The sequence below is a fragment of the Spea bombifrons genome, chromosome 5 (assembly GCF_027358695.1).
Source record: "Spea bombifrons isolate aSpeBom1 chromosome 5, aSpeBom1.2.pri, whole genome shotgun sequence".
NCBI classification, from domain to species: Eukaryota; Metazoa; Chordata; class Amphibia; order Anura; family Pelobatidae; genus Spea; species Spea bombifrons.
In genome coordinates this window covers 46,736,680-46,751,735 of record NC_071091.1, presented here as the reverse complement: position 1 = coordinate 46,751,735, position 15,056 = coordinate 46,736,680, and the positions used below count along the sequence as shown (strand labels likewise).

Genomic DNA, 15,056 nt, shown 5'->3' with positions numbered 1-15,056 from the left:
CCCCAGATTTGTTTTATGCCCCCCTGATATGCCTAATATCGATATGTCTTATACCCCCTATATGCCACTGAGCCCCCTGATATACCTTTTACCCCCAGATATGTTTATGCCCCCCTGATATGCCTAATATCCATATGCCTTATACCCCCTATATGCCCTAAAAATTCATAATACCCCCCATACACCACTATAACTCACCCATACACCACTCTGGCTCCTCCCCCTCCCATACACCACTCTGGCTCCTCCCCCTCCCAAACACCACTCTGGCTCCTCCCCCCTCTCATACTCCACTCTGCCTCCTCCCCTCTCCCATACACCACTCTGCCTCCTCCCCGCCCATACATCACTTTGGCTCCTCCCCTCCCATACATCACTTTGCCTCCTCCCCCTCCCATATACCACTCTGCCTCCTCCCCTCCCATACTCCACTCTGCCTCCTCCCATACACCACTCTGGCTCCTCCCCCCCCATACTCCACTCTGGCTCCTCCCATACTCCACTCTGCCCCCTCCCATACATCACGTTGGCTCCTCCCCCTCCCATACATCACGTTGGCTCCTCCCCCCTCCCATACTCCACTCTGCCTCCTGTGAACCTCCGTTTCTGACAAGACACCAGGGAGCCGGGTAGAGAGGCAGAGTGGCGTATGAGAGGGGGAGGAGGCAGAGTGGTGTATTGGAGGGTGGCTCCCATACACCCCTCTGACTCCTCCCCCCTCCCATACACCGCTCTGCCTCTCTACCCGGCTCCGTTACTGAAGGCACTTTCATTGCAGCTTCATAGAAGCCACAGTGTAAGTGAAGGGCAGTAACGGAGGCTGTCTGTGCGATGCAGACCCTCACCGGCTATCAGAGAGGATGATTCTCTGTCAGCCGGTGGGGGTCTGCATCGCACAGACAGACTCCGTTACTCACCTTCACTTACACTGAGGCTTCTATGAAGCTGCAGGGAAAATGCCTAGCAGTAACGGTGCCGGGTAGAGAGGCAGAGTGATGTATGGGAGGGGGGAGGAGGCAGATGGGAGGGGGGAGAGAGACGGAAGTGAGAGACCGGCCGACAGTGAGGGGAATCCAGGTCCCCTGCAGCGTTTGAGGTCGGATTATATAAGGAGAGGAGTTTAGCAGAGGATTTGCTCTGAAAAAAACCTCTTTTTATAATCGATAAAAATCGATCCGATTAATCGATGATGAAATTCGTTGACAACGATTTTCATTATCGATTATTATCGATTTTATCGATTAGTTGTTTCAGCCCTAAAGCCAATGTTCTAATTTTCTGTGTGCCTGGGCCACAAACTGATTTGCATGAATAGTGTTTCTTTGGTAAGGGGCTTCCATTAAAAACTTACATCAACAGAGTAGTATCGTACTGCTAATCTCGATCCACAAAACTGTGCAACTATGTAACTGCTTGGTCTGGAACCAACAATAGCAGTACCCGTAACAAAGTTATTATTCCTCTGCAGATAAGGATACAGATAAGTGGATCCACCATTAGGCAAGGCGCTTAGACAGACAATAGGGTCGACTCTCTTAGCACCAGCAGGATGATGCTGCCTTGGGCAGGTACGGATGTGATGACCAGGTTTACCACGGCAAGTTCTTTCTGCCTCAGAAAATGGACCACGAGCAAGGCCTATCTGTATAGGTTCTTCTGATGTAGAAGCAGCATGAGAAATAGTAGAAGGAAGACATTTTTTCCCACAGAACAGTAGGGGGGGGGTGCAGGTTAGGACGCACTAATACTGGTACACAAAAGAGAGGGAAACATAGAAATACAACCTTCTGTAGGTAGCAGTGAGCACCAGTGCAGATAGTGAGGTCCAAGTCAAGGGTCATAGAAACAAAAGGTCAGCATAAACTAGCCCAAGCCAAAGGTCAAAAGAACAGAGGTCAGCATAAACCTAGTCTAGGCCAAGGCTCAGTGAACCAGAGGTCAGAATAATCAGGAAGAACACAGATTAAATCTCACAGGAGCACAGTAAAACCGAACATCAAACAAAGTTCATAGGGCATTAGACGGCCCTATGACAAAATTGGACGGTGCTGCATCTTCCGCTGCCATAGTAACACGTCAATTTGAAGTATAGAAGTTGGCAGTCCAGCTATAACAATCTGTACTTTAAAATGAAGGTACTTGCCGCGGGTACCACATATGATGACAACATTACCATGACCATGTACATGGTCTCTCTTAAGCCGCATGATATTCCCTACTAAACTTCTGACACAAAAATATTACAGTATCTAAAACTATCAAGAAATATGATTCTTGAGTTGAAATAAGATTTTTTTAATACACATCAAGCTTTTAATAGCACTTAAAAAGAGGAGGTTTCTCAGTGTTACTGAATATATAGGTTTATTCTCATTATCTTTGAGCGGAAAAGTAATCTTCCACGGACTTCAGATGACATTTGCCAAAGCTTATAGTTCCACTGTGTAGCTAAAGCAGGGGTGTCCAAACTGCTGCCCTCCGGCTGCTGCAGGACTACATCTCCCATACTCCTCAGCCAGCCCCTTAGCTGAAAGAGCATTATGGGAGATGTAGTTCTGCAGCAGCTGGAGGGCCGCAGTTTGGACACCCCTGAGCTAAAGGAATTGTTTCATCTTCTGAGCTTGGGGAAATTGACAGTGTTTTCCAAAAGTCTTTATTAGCCAATCGTCCCATCATACCTATTATGGGCACTGAGGCAATACTAAAAATACTGTTTATATTGTGAAACACATGCATCTTTCAGGTTGATAACATTCTGTGTTGTTGAAATGGACTGCTAAAATATCTAAAATCTAAAAATAACGTGAAACTGCGGTTCGGTTTTGGTACCACAGAAAAGCTAGAATATATGCCTTTTCGTTGTTTAGTATTAACTCTGGTTTGGAGACAGCTTTGCGAATCAGTTCTTGTATTTTCTCTAACATTTAACAAATTACTTTTGGAAGTTCTAAAGAGTCTAATTGTATCCTCTCAGATTGCCAGTCTTCTGCCCTTTCATGTCTGCTAGTGTCATAAAAATGTCATAATTCATGTGCTTCCTCATGTACGGAAGTTTCCACAATAAATATGTCCACATGAGAACCAAAGCCTATTCTCTAAAACGGATAGTGTCTAGGCTAGTTTTGGGAGTGAATATCTTAAATATCATATTTGAATAATCCAAGAATGAAAAACTCCTCATGTTTCTTGTACAAGCACACAAAAGACCACTGATATCATACGCAAGATCCCTAAACTTTGACTATTTTGAAAAGCAAGGTCAACTCCCAAAGTTTTATCACTTTCAAAGATTTTATACAATCCAGATCACTGTAACAGATTCAGAAGTTATTCAATGCAACAGAGCATTTTCTCTCAGTCATGTGTGGGAATGTCTATGTGATCTATCTATCATGCACATTGCTAAGATGCTAGGCATACTTGTGAAATCGCAGGCACCCTGTAATCCCTTCTTTTGTGGAATGGAACTTACATTACCCCCAGCCATAATGATGTTAAGACTGATGAAAGAGGTAGCCATAAAAGGTTGGCTGAGAAGGTAGAGAGTTAAGAGAGAGTGCAAAAAGGTGGTGTCATACTTCTAGACATGTGTATTGGGTGTCATGCTATGTGTTCCCTGCAATAAAGTGGGCATTCACAGATTCATTATCCACTTATTTATTCCTCTTTAGGAAATAAACTTCAATGAATGCTAATTTTGTGAAATTAATTTTGTATTTTTTTTTGCAAATATTTGAAAATGCAAGTAAGTATTGTACAAAAACAATCACTGGCAATTAATGAAATTTGGCATTATCAGGATGATGTCTGATGAAGTAAACACTAGACTTGTGCAAGCAGACCAAAAATGATTTGGAAAAATTTGTTTTGTTTTTGGACAACAAATTTAATTTCCTGTCCTTTTGGGAAAGACTACATTTGGAGGTCTTTTTTTCACTATGAAACAAAATTGTCACGCACCCGCTGTCTGCTTACGCGATTTCTCTTCCTTTCTCCATTTTGTTCTCCGCTGCGTTACCCTGGCCTCCTGGAACAGAGGTTGTCCCTGTGGACCTTTGTTTTGACCTGGCACTGCCTTGACTGCCCACAGAGATAACTTTGGGACTTTGATACCTTTCTTTTAATTAAAGGGGCAGTACCATAACATTTCTATTCTATGTTGTATGTACAGTCGTGTAAAAAAGAAAGTACAGCCTGTTTAAATTCTATGGTTCTACATATCAGGACATAAACACAGCATATTAGCACAAACACCTCATACCAACTGTCAAGCACGGTTTGTTTTGGAGCCACGGGACCGTGAACCTTGTAGCCATTGGTAAAAGGAGACCATGATTGACTCAAATTATTCTAGAGTCAAATGCGAGGTCATCTGTCCTACAGCTAAAGCCTGGCTGGTCATGCAACACGACAATGATCCCAATCACAACAGCAAATTTACAACAGAATGGCTTAAAGTAAATTAATCAAGGTGTTGCAATGGACCAAAATCCAGACCTCAACCAGATTGAAATGCTGTGGTGGGACCTTATAAGAGCTGTGCATAAACAAATGCCTGCACACCTCAATGAACTGAAGCAATGTTGTAAAGAAGAGTGGGCCAAAATTCCTCCACAATGACATGAAAGACTGATAAAATCATACAGAAAATGATTACTTCAAGTTATTGCAACAAAAGGTGGTTCTATAAGCTAACGAATCATAAGGTGTACTTAGTTTTGCACACATGGCTCCATTTTAGCTTTATTTTTGTTGAATAAATCATGACACAGTGTAATATGTCATGTGTTGTTGTTCAAGTGAGGTTGTTGTTACACAAGTTTTTGACCTGCTACGGAACAGATGATGTTAGGTCCTGATGCGTAAAACCATAAAATTCTAAGGGGGTATACTTTTTCACGTTATTTAAACGTTAGCCTATTTTATTTTGCACTATAATTTGTATTTTGTATGTATTCAGTCAATTCACTATGATGTAATGCATTACCTATGGCAAGTTCTGTTCAGCAGACAATAAAAGTTACACTCGCTATTAAGATTGTACAATTGCAACATTATCGGAAACATGACATAGCTAAAGGGAATACTTTTATGAATTGTATTTAAAATGTATCGGTCATCTAAGCCATATATAATTGAATAAATATAATTTTATAATTCAGAGTAAATTAACTAGACATTCTGCCGGTAGTAAGCAGTTTAAGAACATACACTGTTGACCCCTGACCTTGGACCTCCACACACTGGTTTTTGATTTCCAGTACTGTTGTTTTTACACGATTCTGTTAGTGTAATCATTACTTGATTCCTAGAGGTCAATTTCAAGATGTCAGGAATTCTGCCAGGGTGACTCTGTATGATACTTGATATCGGGACTCATTGTTCTACATCATGCCGAAACAACAACACATAAAACACAATAAGTAAAACAAATCTGTTACCTCAGGCTGTGCAGCAAATTCTCTCAGGAGGTGGCCATTCCATACAAACCTCTGATCTGCCTAAACAGAAATATGCATGACGTTAGGCATGTAATGAAAAATGGTTAATTTAACATAAAATAAAATGATATTTTAGACAAGAGCATCTCATTTTCTTTCTTTTGTAAGTGTAAAGACATCTCTGTATTTATGACATCACAGATAAGGCTAGACTCCCACATTTGACTTTGAAGTAGGCATGGACATGAAAGAGTTAACACCACCAGGCTCTGGTCAACCAATTGCTCTACCTGTAGGAGCAAGCCTAACCCAAGAAGTTCTCTCCACAATTCCAAAAACGTTTACTGCCACAAACAGAAAATGGTAATGTACAATCCCTGAAAGTGAGTTAAAAAAACACATATACAGTGCTGTGAAAATGTATTTTCCCCCCTTTCTTCTATTTTTGTCACACAAATGTTTCAGTACAAACTTTAACCCCTTTAGTCTCCTATGGACGTACCTGTACATCCTTAAAAAAAAACAAAAAACATTCAGTAAAGCCCTTTAGGACGTATAGGTACATCCTGAGTTTCTGGCACAGGAGTTTCTACATGGTAGATCAGGCTGCTGTTTGACAGCCTGGACTCCCGCCTCCAAGCAGAAGCCAGCATCGCGAGTGCCCGGAAAGCTGTAACACTTAAAATGCCCAATCGCACAATCTGGCATTCCCTTCCGGGTCACGTCTAGACCCAGCTGATAAAACACACTATAATCCCCAATGCAATGCCTATGGAGACTTGCATCGCTCTTCCCACAAGCGGAAAAAAATAAATTAAAAATAAAAAAAGAAAAGAGTGTTAGTGATTTTTTTTTAACAATAAAAAAAAAAAAAAGCTAAAATAATACAATGAAATAAAATAAAGTGAGCTAAGTGATGTCATTGTGAAATCACTAGCATAAATTATATGTTCAAGAGGTCCCTAAAACGACCTCTAACCATACTGTACTAAAAACAGTGCAACGTTTATTTAAAAAATAAATATACAAAAGATTTTAAGAAAATACAAAAAATTAAATTATAAAAAAAGATGAAAATGAAACCCTTACATCCCATTGCCCTAGCACAACATCAAAAAGGTATTGCCCTCGTTCACAAACCTGTTAACCCCTTAAGGACAATACTGTTTCTTACTCTGATTTTCTCTCTCAATTCATGCTCCCACACATATTTATATATTGTTTTTTTGTTTAGGACACCATCTTTAGATGCCATTATTTTTATCATATCATCTTAGTACAAAAAATGATATAATATGGTGATTTCTTTTTTTTTAAAATTACTTTTTCTCACTTTTTAAACAAAATACTCATCTGCAAAAACTAATGAAAAAACCTGCTAAACAGATTCTACTATTTGCCCTGAGTTTAGAAATACCCAGTGTTTTTATGCTTTTTTCTGCACGTTATGGGGCAATAAGTACAAGTAGTGTTTTGCTATTTCAAAACCATTTTTTCCCAGAAGCTGGCCATTCTGCCCCATGTGCTATTTCGGGTATCTTTAAAGCCATCAAACCATATATTTTTAAAAACTAGACAACCCGGACTTCCGGTCGTCGGCCATACCTGGAGGCAGCATATTGAAAGGGCTCCCCCACGCTTACTACAATCGGGGGTGCATCACCCTTACCGAGCGCCATCGCCGCTCCCTGAGAGTGCCGGGAGGCGGCGGACACTCTCCGCGATCCAGTCAATGCTTTGGTGCGGAGAGGAAACAGCGGGGGGCTGCTGGCCGGGAGCCCGACAGTTGAGGGCTACCTTGCCGACCACGCGGCCAGCTTTCTGCCACACCGAGGCCTCGTTCCGGCGACGTTGGAGCCGGGGTTGATCGGCTATCATCCCCTGAGCTCACCGGTACCAACATACACGCTACAGACAGTGGAAGAAGTGCCGTCCATCGCTTTTCATAAGTTTTTCCGGAGCGCCGCGTGGCCGCCACCAGCTACAAGACAATGGGCTCATCATCACACCATTCAGGCCTGTATACCACCACAGCATATATATTTCCACAGTGACTGACCACTGTATAGGAAAACGGCTTTTACCTATATATTGATGGGCTATCAGTAATAAATTCATTATATGTATTTTTCAAGTTGTTTTACTGGCCCCGGCCTGCCTAACGGCTCCATTGTTTTGATATATAACACATTGCATGAGGCTCATATCAGTCTTCATTCTACAAATTTTGTACTTTATCACCGTTATCTTTAAGTGCCAAACTCAAAAATTCAAATTAACCCTTTACACGTCGACGGCTTATTGAATTCAGCAACGATTTAGGCCCTAAAATATAAGATCTCTGCTCTGGGCCGCTACTATATGATATATATTTGAATTTTACTACACAAATCTCCCTAGCACCTGTGCTGAATACCTGCTATATATTGGAGCCTTACTTCCACGGCAAAGCGTGGCTCAGTATTTGTTTTATTTTCCACGTTTTTACATATTATCATTTCAAGCCTGATTTACTTACTGACAGCACCGTGAGCAACAGCGCATCGTGCATGACGCTCTCCAACTTTCACCTTCCAACTAAAATACCTCATTGGCAATATTCTTACCTAGCAAATTCTATTGTCTCCACTGACTCTTTTTGTGTCATAGCGTCATTACCTATTACAGTACCTATTCTTTTCTGCATATAATCACTACACTGTTCAAGAAAACCAGGAGAGGTGACAAAGCTAACGGCAACCACGTAAAGATGGATAAATTCCTCAACTCTTCGGGTAAAACACCCGGCAAATCCTCTCAAAAAAAGCGTTTAACTAAACTGCAGTCATCCCAACCGACAAGTGAAGACTCGCAAAGCTGCCTTCTTTGAGGAGGATCCAAAGGACAGCGCTACCCCTCCTCAGGCTCTAGCACTGGTGAAGGCAGTTTCTAACGTCATGATGCCAATGCTGGACCAGCGTTTCCAAGACCTCAAAGAAACTTTACTCACTATACAGCAAGAAGTAACAGATCACACTAGTAAACTCACCGCGTTAGAACAGCGACAAAGTGACAGCGAAGACCTCATTGCCAAAATGGAAACTGACCTATCTACTCAGGCCCAACAGATTAAAACACTCACTGACAAATTGGATGATCTTGAAAACAGAAGTAGAAGAAACAATTTGAGATTTGTGGGTATCCCAGAATCTGTCAAGCCGTCCTCTCTACTCCCGACACTTCAGAACTGGCTTCCGAAAGTGCTGCAGCTGACTTTAGACAACGGCTTACCCCTTCAAATTGAACGTGCCCATAGTTTGGGCCCTGAGAGACCAACAAACAATAGCCGTTCGAGACCTGTCATTATTAAGCTGCTGAACTTTGTCGACAAAATCAAAATACTAACAGCTTATCGTAAAGTTCCTGATCTCCGATTTGAATCCTACAAAATAATAATTTTCCAGGATTACTCGGCTATGGTGGCGGCCAGGCGGCGCGAATTCGCTCCAATATGCAAGCGGCTGATCGAGGGTCAAATAAAATTCACCATGCTTTACCCGGCGAGACTTCGCTTCACAATCCACGATACGACCTGGGTCTGCGACTCACCCCAAGAAGCGGCGCTACACCTGGATGCGATGACGTCTTCACCTACTCCATCTGCTTCACACAACTCTCCATGGACTCTGAACGGTTCGTTCTATATCCACACGTATACACGTCTTGTCTGCAGTACTCCGAAGACCTGACGATGATGGCACTCCTTACGGTTTTAAGGTTTCATTTGTTTTGTTTAATTTTTGTACTGCTCCTGCGTGGTGTGTGTGGGTATACCCACTTTTTCTTTATTTCTCCTGTTTTTGGTTTGCCCACAATACCTCACTTCCTGTGTGAGCTGGGACACACAGGGATGCATATTGTTCCATTATCTTTTCAACAACTAAGTGACCTCTTTCTACCCCCATTTCTAGATATCAATGACTGCACCATCTGATCAGACTCACACACAATGCCCCTTAAAATTAGTATCCTGGAACGTGGCGGGACTTAATACCCCAGTCAAAAGGAAAAAGGTTCTAACAGTGTTACGAAGGTACAAACCCCATATAGTGTTTCTCCAGGAAACGCATTGGAAAGTAGGTTCCCAATCGACATTAAAGGATTACTGGATCGAAGCCTGCTACTCTGCCCCTTATAAAACTAAATCTCGGGGAGTGGCAATCTTAATTAGTAAATCCTTACCTTATGACATCCATAATACAATTATTGATCCCAATGGCAGATACATACTCTTGGATCTCACCATACATCGCCAGAGGTTTAATATTAATTTATATGCTCCTAACTACCCGAATCATTCATTTTATGTACACCTTTATGAAATGCTTATTAACCTCTCTTTCTCCTCCAACTTCCTCATAGGCGGTGACTTCAACACAGTTCTAGATGACAATTTGGACAGGACGGGGCGGACTTTACACTCGTTGACCCCCTTGGAAGGTATTCACCTATTCACCAACTCATTACACCTAGTGGACCCATGGCGTGTCACACACCCTACACAAAGAATACACTCATGCTTCTAGAGTACACCACTCTTTCTCTAGGATCGACATGTTTCTTACATCATCTTCGCTTTTACCGTTTATATCTAACACTCACATAGATACAATAGTAGTCTCGGATCACGCACCCATTCGTCTTACGGTCCAACTACCCAACATACAAAGGTCACATAGACATTGGACATTCCCTGCTCACTATACCTGCAGAGACGATTTTACCACCATGTTACAAACATCTTGGGCAAATTACCAAGATGACAATTTGGAACAAATTGATAATCATATGCTCTTCTAGGAAGCCTCTAAAGCAGTAATAAGGGGTAACATTATATCTTATGAGGCAAATCAACGTAAACGCTGGTATCAGAGGTATGATTCCTTACTTGCAGAAGTGCAACGCACTTTTCTTGACTACTCCGTCCATAAAGATGACTCTCACAAAATCAAATACACGGAATGTAAGCAACTCTTAGACGCTTTGTTATTAGAAAAAGCCCAAACTCAAATAGACTACACAAAAAACAAATTTTTCCGATGGGGCAACAGAGCTGGTAAATTATTGGCCAATATGGCGAAATCCCGCAAACCAAAACATATTATTCATAAAATCGTTACGGACGCGGGAAATAGTGTTTTTCAACCTAAAGATATTAATCATGCACTCAACTTTTTTTACACACCTATATACTCCAGTACAAGATAACAGAGTCAGGCATACAATTATTACAGAAGGCAAAACTGACAAAACTTACCAATGAACAAAGGGACAACTTAAATGCTGTCATAACAGAGGAGGAGGTTAAATACACTATTCACTCTCTGCCCAACGGTCGTGCTCCTGGCCCAGACGGCTTTTCCACTGAATACTATAAGATACTTTCACAACACCTAGTGCCAGCCCTCACTGCATTATACAATGATATTTTTCAAAAATAATTGCCCACTACAGTCTTTGACACGTTCCACCACTATACTGATACCTAAACCACACAAAAACCCTACAAAAGTTCAATCATACCGACCCATCTCACTTCTCAACCAAGACTTGAAAATTCTCACTAAATTAATTGCCTCCAGACTGCAATCCTTCCTACCAAAATTATTAATACATCACCAATTGGGTTTCGTAAAAGGTCGTAATTCAGTCAGGGGTATCCGTACAGCCCTGGCAGCTGTAATAACATCCAACTCTAACCCTGATCGCCATCCTCAAGCCTTATTAAGTTTAGACGCAGAAAAGGCTTTCGATACTGTAGCTTGGCCTCACCTCTACAGGATCTTAAAAAACCGTTTCTTTGGACAAAACTTCTTAAACTTTATATGCAATTTATATACGTGTCCAGAAACGGTTATCATCACAAACGGGATGGCGTCTGAGTCTATCCGCTTGGGCCGAGGGGTTAGACAGGGATGTCCTCTTTCTCCTCTCCTCTTTAATTTGGCTTTGGATCCCCTACTCCGTATTCTTATTTCATCCACTGATTTTCGAGGTATTTCTTTTGGTTCACTGGAACACAAACTGACGGCTTTTGCTGATGACATCCTCTTATACATCTCTGACCCCAAAACGTCCATCCCACACATTCTCTCTTTACTACACACCTGGGGAGAGGTGATAGGTTTTAAAATTAATGTCAACAAATCGGAGGCGCTTTATTTGGGCCCCTCTGTTTTGCCTCCGGATACCCCTAGTTTTGGCTTTCATTGGGCGACGACCTCAATTAAATATCTAGATATCATTTCACCAAAACACCCACGTCTACTCTACAGATTAAACATTTCTGGAATCATTAAGGAGGTTACGAATGAACTGAAATTATGGCACGCGTTACACTTGACAGTGACGGGTAGGATTAATCTCATTAAAATGATTAGCTTTCCTAAACTTCTTTACACCATACAATCCTTACCCCTTTTAATCAAATCCACTGATCTCAACTTTTTGGATAAACAATTTAACCTCTTCCTCTGGAAGGGAAAGAAGCCCAGGATTGGCTTATATAAATTTAAACACACACCACAGTCCTTGGGTTTTAATTTCCCGGATATTAAGCAATATAACATAGCTGCTCTTTCACAACACGCAATTGATTGGTTGTCACTATCCCACAAATTTACAGACACCTCTCTTGAGTGTCAATTATGCACCCCGCATATGTTATCTGTCTTATTACACACGCCATACCTTTTATTACCGGAAAATGTTAGGGAAAATCCTTTATTATACTCCACGATTAGAGCTTGGAAATCTCTTCGTACCCTCCTCAAACTCAATTGGCAATACACTTCTCACTTACCGCTTGTTCACAACCCAGGCTTCCAGGAGGGACGCTCCTCACTTCCATTTACCATGTGGCACGCCATGGGTCTCACATCAGTTTCTCATCTCCTTGATGAGTCTAAACAAAGCATTCTTACACTAAGTCAATGTCGAGACAAATTTCCTAATCTACAGATTCCTTGGTTTGCATACCTGCAGCTTCAAAGTTATGTTGGTTCGGTCACTGCTCATTTCACCCGCCATGACTGGCACAACCTTCTTGACCGACACATTTACAAACACAGAGGACATACACCTTCCATCAGTTTTTTATATAAGTTTATTCGATCTACATGTGACTCGACTGACAAGATTGGTGGACTGGACAGATGGACAAAATACATACCGACTGTTGCCAGAGATGACATATGTAAAGCTACCGTTACCGCCTCCTCTGTTCTGCCAGTGGCGACGTATAAGGAAATGGCTTATAAAATAACTCATGATGTATACTTTTCTCCTGAACGTCTCCACAAACTGGGTTTGCGGCCAACCTCTAATTGTCCTAAATGCAATGCTGAAAATGCACACTCCTTTCTGGCAATGTCCTTTAATTCAAATTTTCTGGTCCCAAGTACATACTTTTGTTTTGAACCACAAGATTGTATCATTTCCGCTATCTCCTGAGGTGGCGATGTTTGGTATGGTTGGTCCTACTGGTCATTCTTCTAAAAAAACCTCACACATATTGTTACTGCTGTGGCCCGTAAATGTATACTTCACCACTGGATCCGACCTCAACCACCCACTCTCACTCTTTTCCAAGACAAATTGTTTTACCTATTTCGGATGGATTGGGTAGATGCCACGCTGACAAAAGAAAAATCCACCAGTAAATTTTTTGACACTTGGGGCACATTCATTTCCACATTGAAAACAGACACACAATTGTTGATCCAATCCGCTTTTCAACATACCTCGTGGTACAGTCTCCAACTTTTTCAAGGCAGAACTCCAATTGTACCTGCATAGGTTCTGTCGCTGTGCACAACATGGTGTTTAATAATGGGCAATTCCCCCCCCTTTTTTTTTTTTTATTTTTTTTTTTTTTATTTACCACCACGCAGGATGAGCAGAGGGTTTATCTGTTTTTGTTTGTTATGTTCCGTTTCATTTCCGACTACATTTATACACGTTCACGTCTATGGATACATAGGGTCATATTTACCTCACGACGAGAACCTCTACACCTACCCATATTGCTGACACACACATTACCATCTCACCTCCTCTTTGTGGACCTCTACTTGATACTAGGTCATTCTCCTCAAATGTTGAGGACTACTCATGCTTTTCGTTCTCTTTGCTACATATCCTCAACTCCTACAGATTCTTACTTATATTTATTATACGACATTCATGTTGTGTTGGCTCTGTACCCCTTCACATGCACTGTGTGAATATGTTTGTCATTTGAAATTTACCATGGATCTGACACTGCATTATTTGTGACTCCCCCTTCTTTCTTTCTGTATCCTTATCGTGACGAACCAAAGAAAACATAAAAAAGAAAAAAACTTTAAATAAAAAGAAGTTTGAAAAAAACAAAAAACTAGACAACCCAAGGTATTTGAAATGCTGGTAATTTAACCCTTTCCATGCACTAATTTTACCACCAGCCTTTGTCAAACTTTATGGTAGTACATTTTTTTGGTATTTTTTTTCCCACACACGTTGTACTTCAGGTATAAATTTACTGCACCTGGTATATGTCCGTGTCAAACAACACCCCAATATGTGTTAAGCAACATCTCCTGAGCGCAGTGATACTCCACATGCATGGGTTTGTTGGGTTATTTGGGAGGTAAAAGGCCACCTTTGTGAGGTGTGTATTTTTTTGCCATTTAGACATCTGGTCCTACTGCCCCCATGTCCCATATTTGGGACATCTTTGAACCCGGCCAATTCAATTTACTCCATCAAATCATACGTTTTAAAACTAGACACCCTATGGGCATTTATAATGCCAATATTTTAACTCTTTCCATGCGGGAATTTTTGTGAAGATAAAGAATTGCAGGACTTGCTCACTAAAAACTTTTAGTTTTTACATGTTACCATGTTTTTTTTTAAAAAAAAATTTAAAATGTTTTTTATTTATTTATTTATTTATTTTTACTAATCACCCTGATTAGTGAGCTGGGCTTCATTGAACTTGCAGTACCTGCATTCAACCTGCAGGAGGAGCTCGAGAGTTCTCAAGAGGGTCTGGATAGACCCTTTGAGCTCATTCAGTTTTTTATTGTTAATGCCATCCTGTGAATGACGGCAACATCATTTACATGATGGCACTTGTGGTTGCTCTTCAGAGCAATCACAAGACTATCGAGGTAGGGGGGATGTGTTGCTATACACCTCGATATTGAGGTATGTCAGCAACACAGTTTATGCTTAGGAAGCGATTCCGATCACTTCTCAAGCTGTTTTAGCCGGGATCCCCAGATCCACGGTCAGCCTCACTTGTGAGGCTTCCGTGGATGCTGCAAAGCCGCAGATCGCGGCGAAAACAGCTATTTAACGGCAGCACGCACCTGAGTTGATAAATTTGGAGGAATTTGTCCATCACTTTACCTCCTGCCAAAATTGCTCTGGGACAAAGATGACATAAAAGATAAGACATGACATTTCATGTATAGAAGGAAAAAATCTACCCAACCTTACCTGGCCTATGTGAAAAAGTAACTCCCACTTTGGTTACTAAACAAAATCAACCAATTAACCAAATATAATTGATAATTGTGTTCAATTTCA

At 41.3% G+C, this 15,056-nt stretch overlaps 1 protein-coding gene across 1 annotated transcript in view; it reads right to left on the bottom strand.

Moving 5' to 3' along the window:
- The window catches only part of SACM1L (SAC1 like phosphatidylinositide phosphatase), a 180,997-nt gene that overhangs the window by 142,407 nt on the left and 23,534 nt on the right, over positions 1-15,056 (bottom strand). Inside the window, exon 6 of the mRNA XM_053467324.1 lies at positions 5,442-5,501. Coding sequence (XP_053323299.1) covers positions 5,442-5,501 — 60 coding nt within the window. The remainder of the gene's footprint in view (positions 1-5,441; positions 5,502-15,056) is intronic.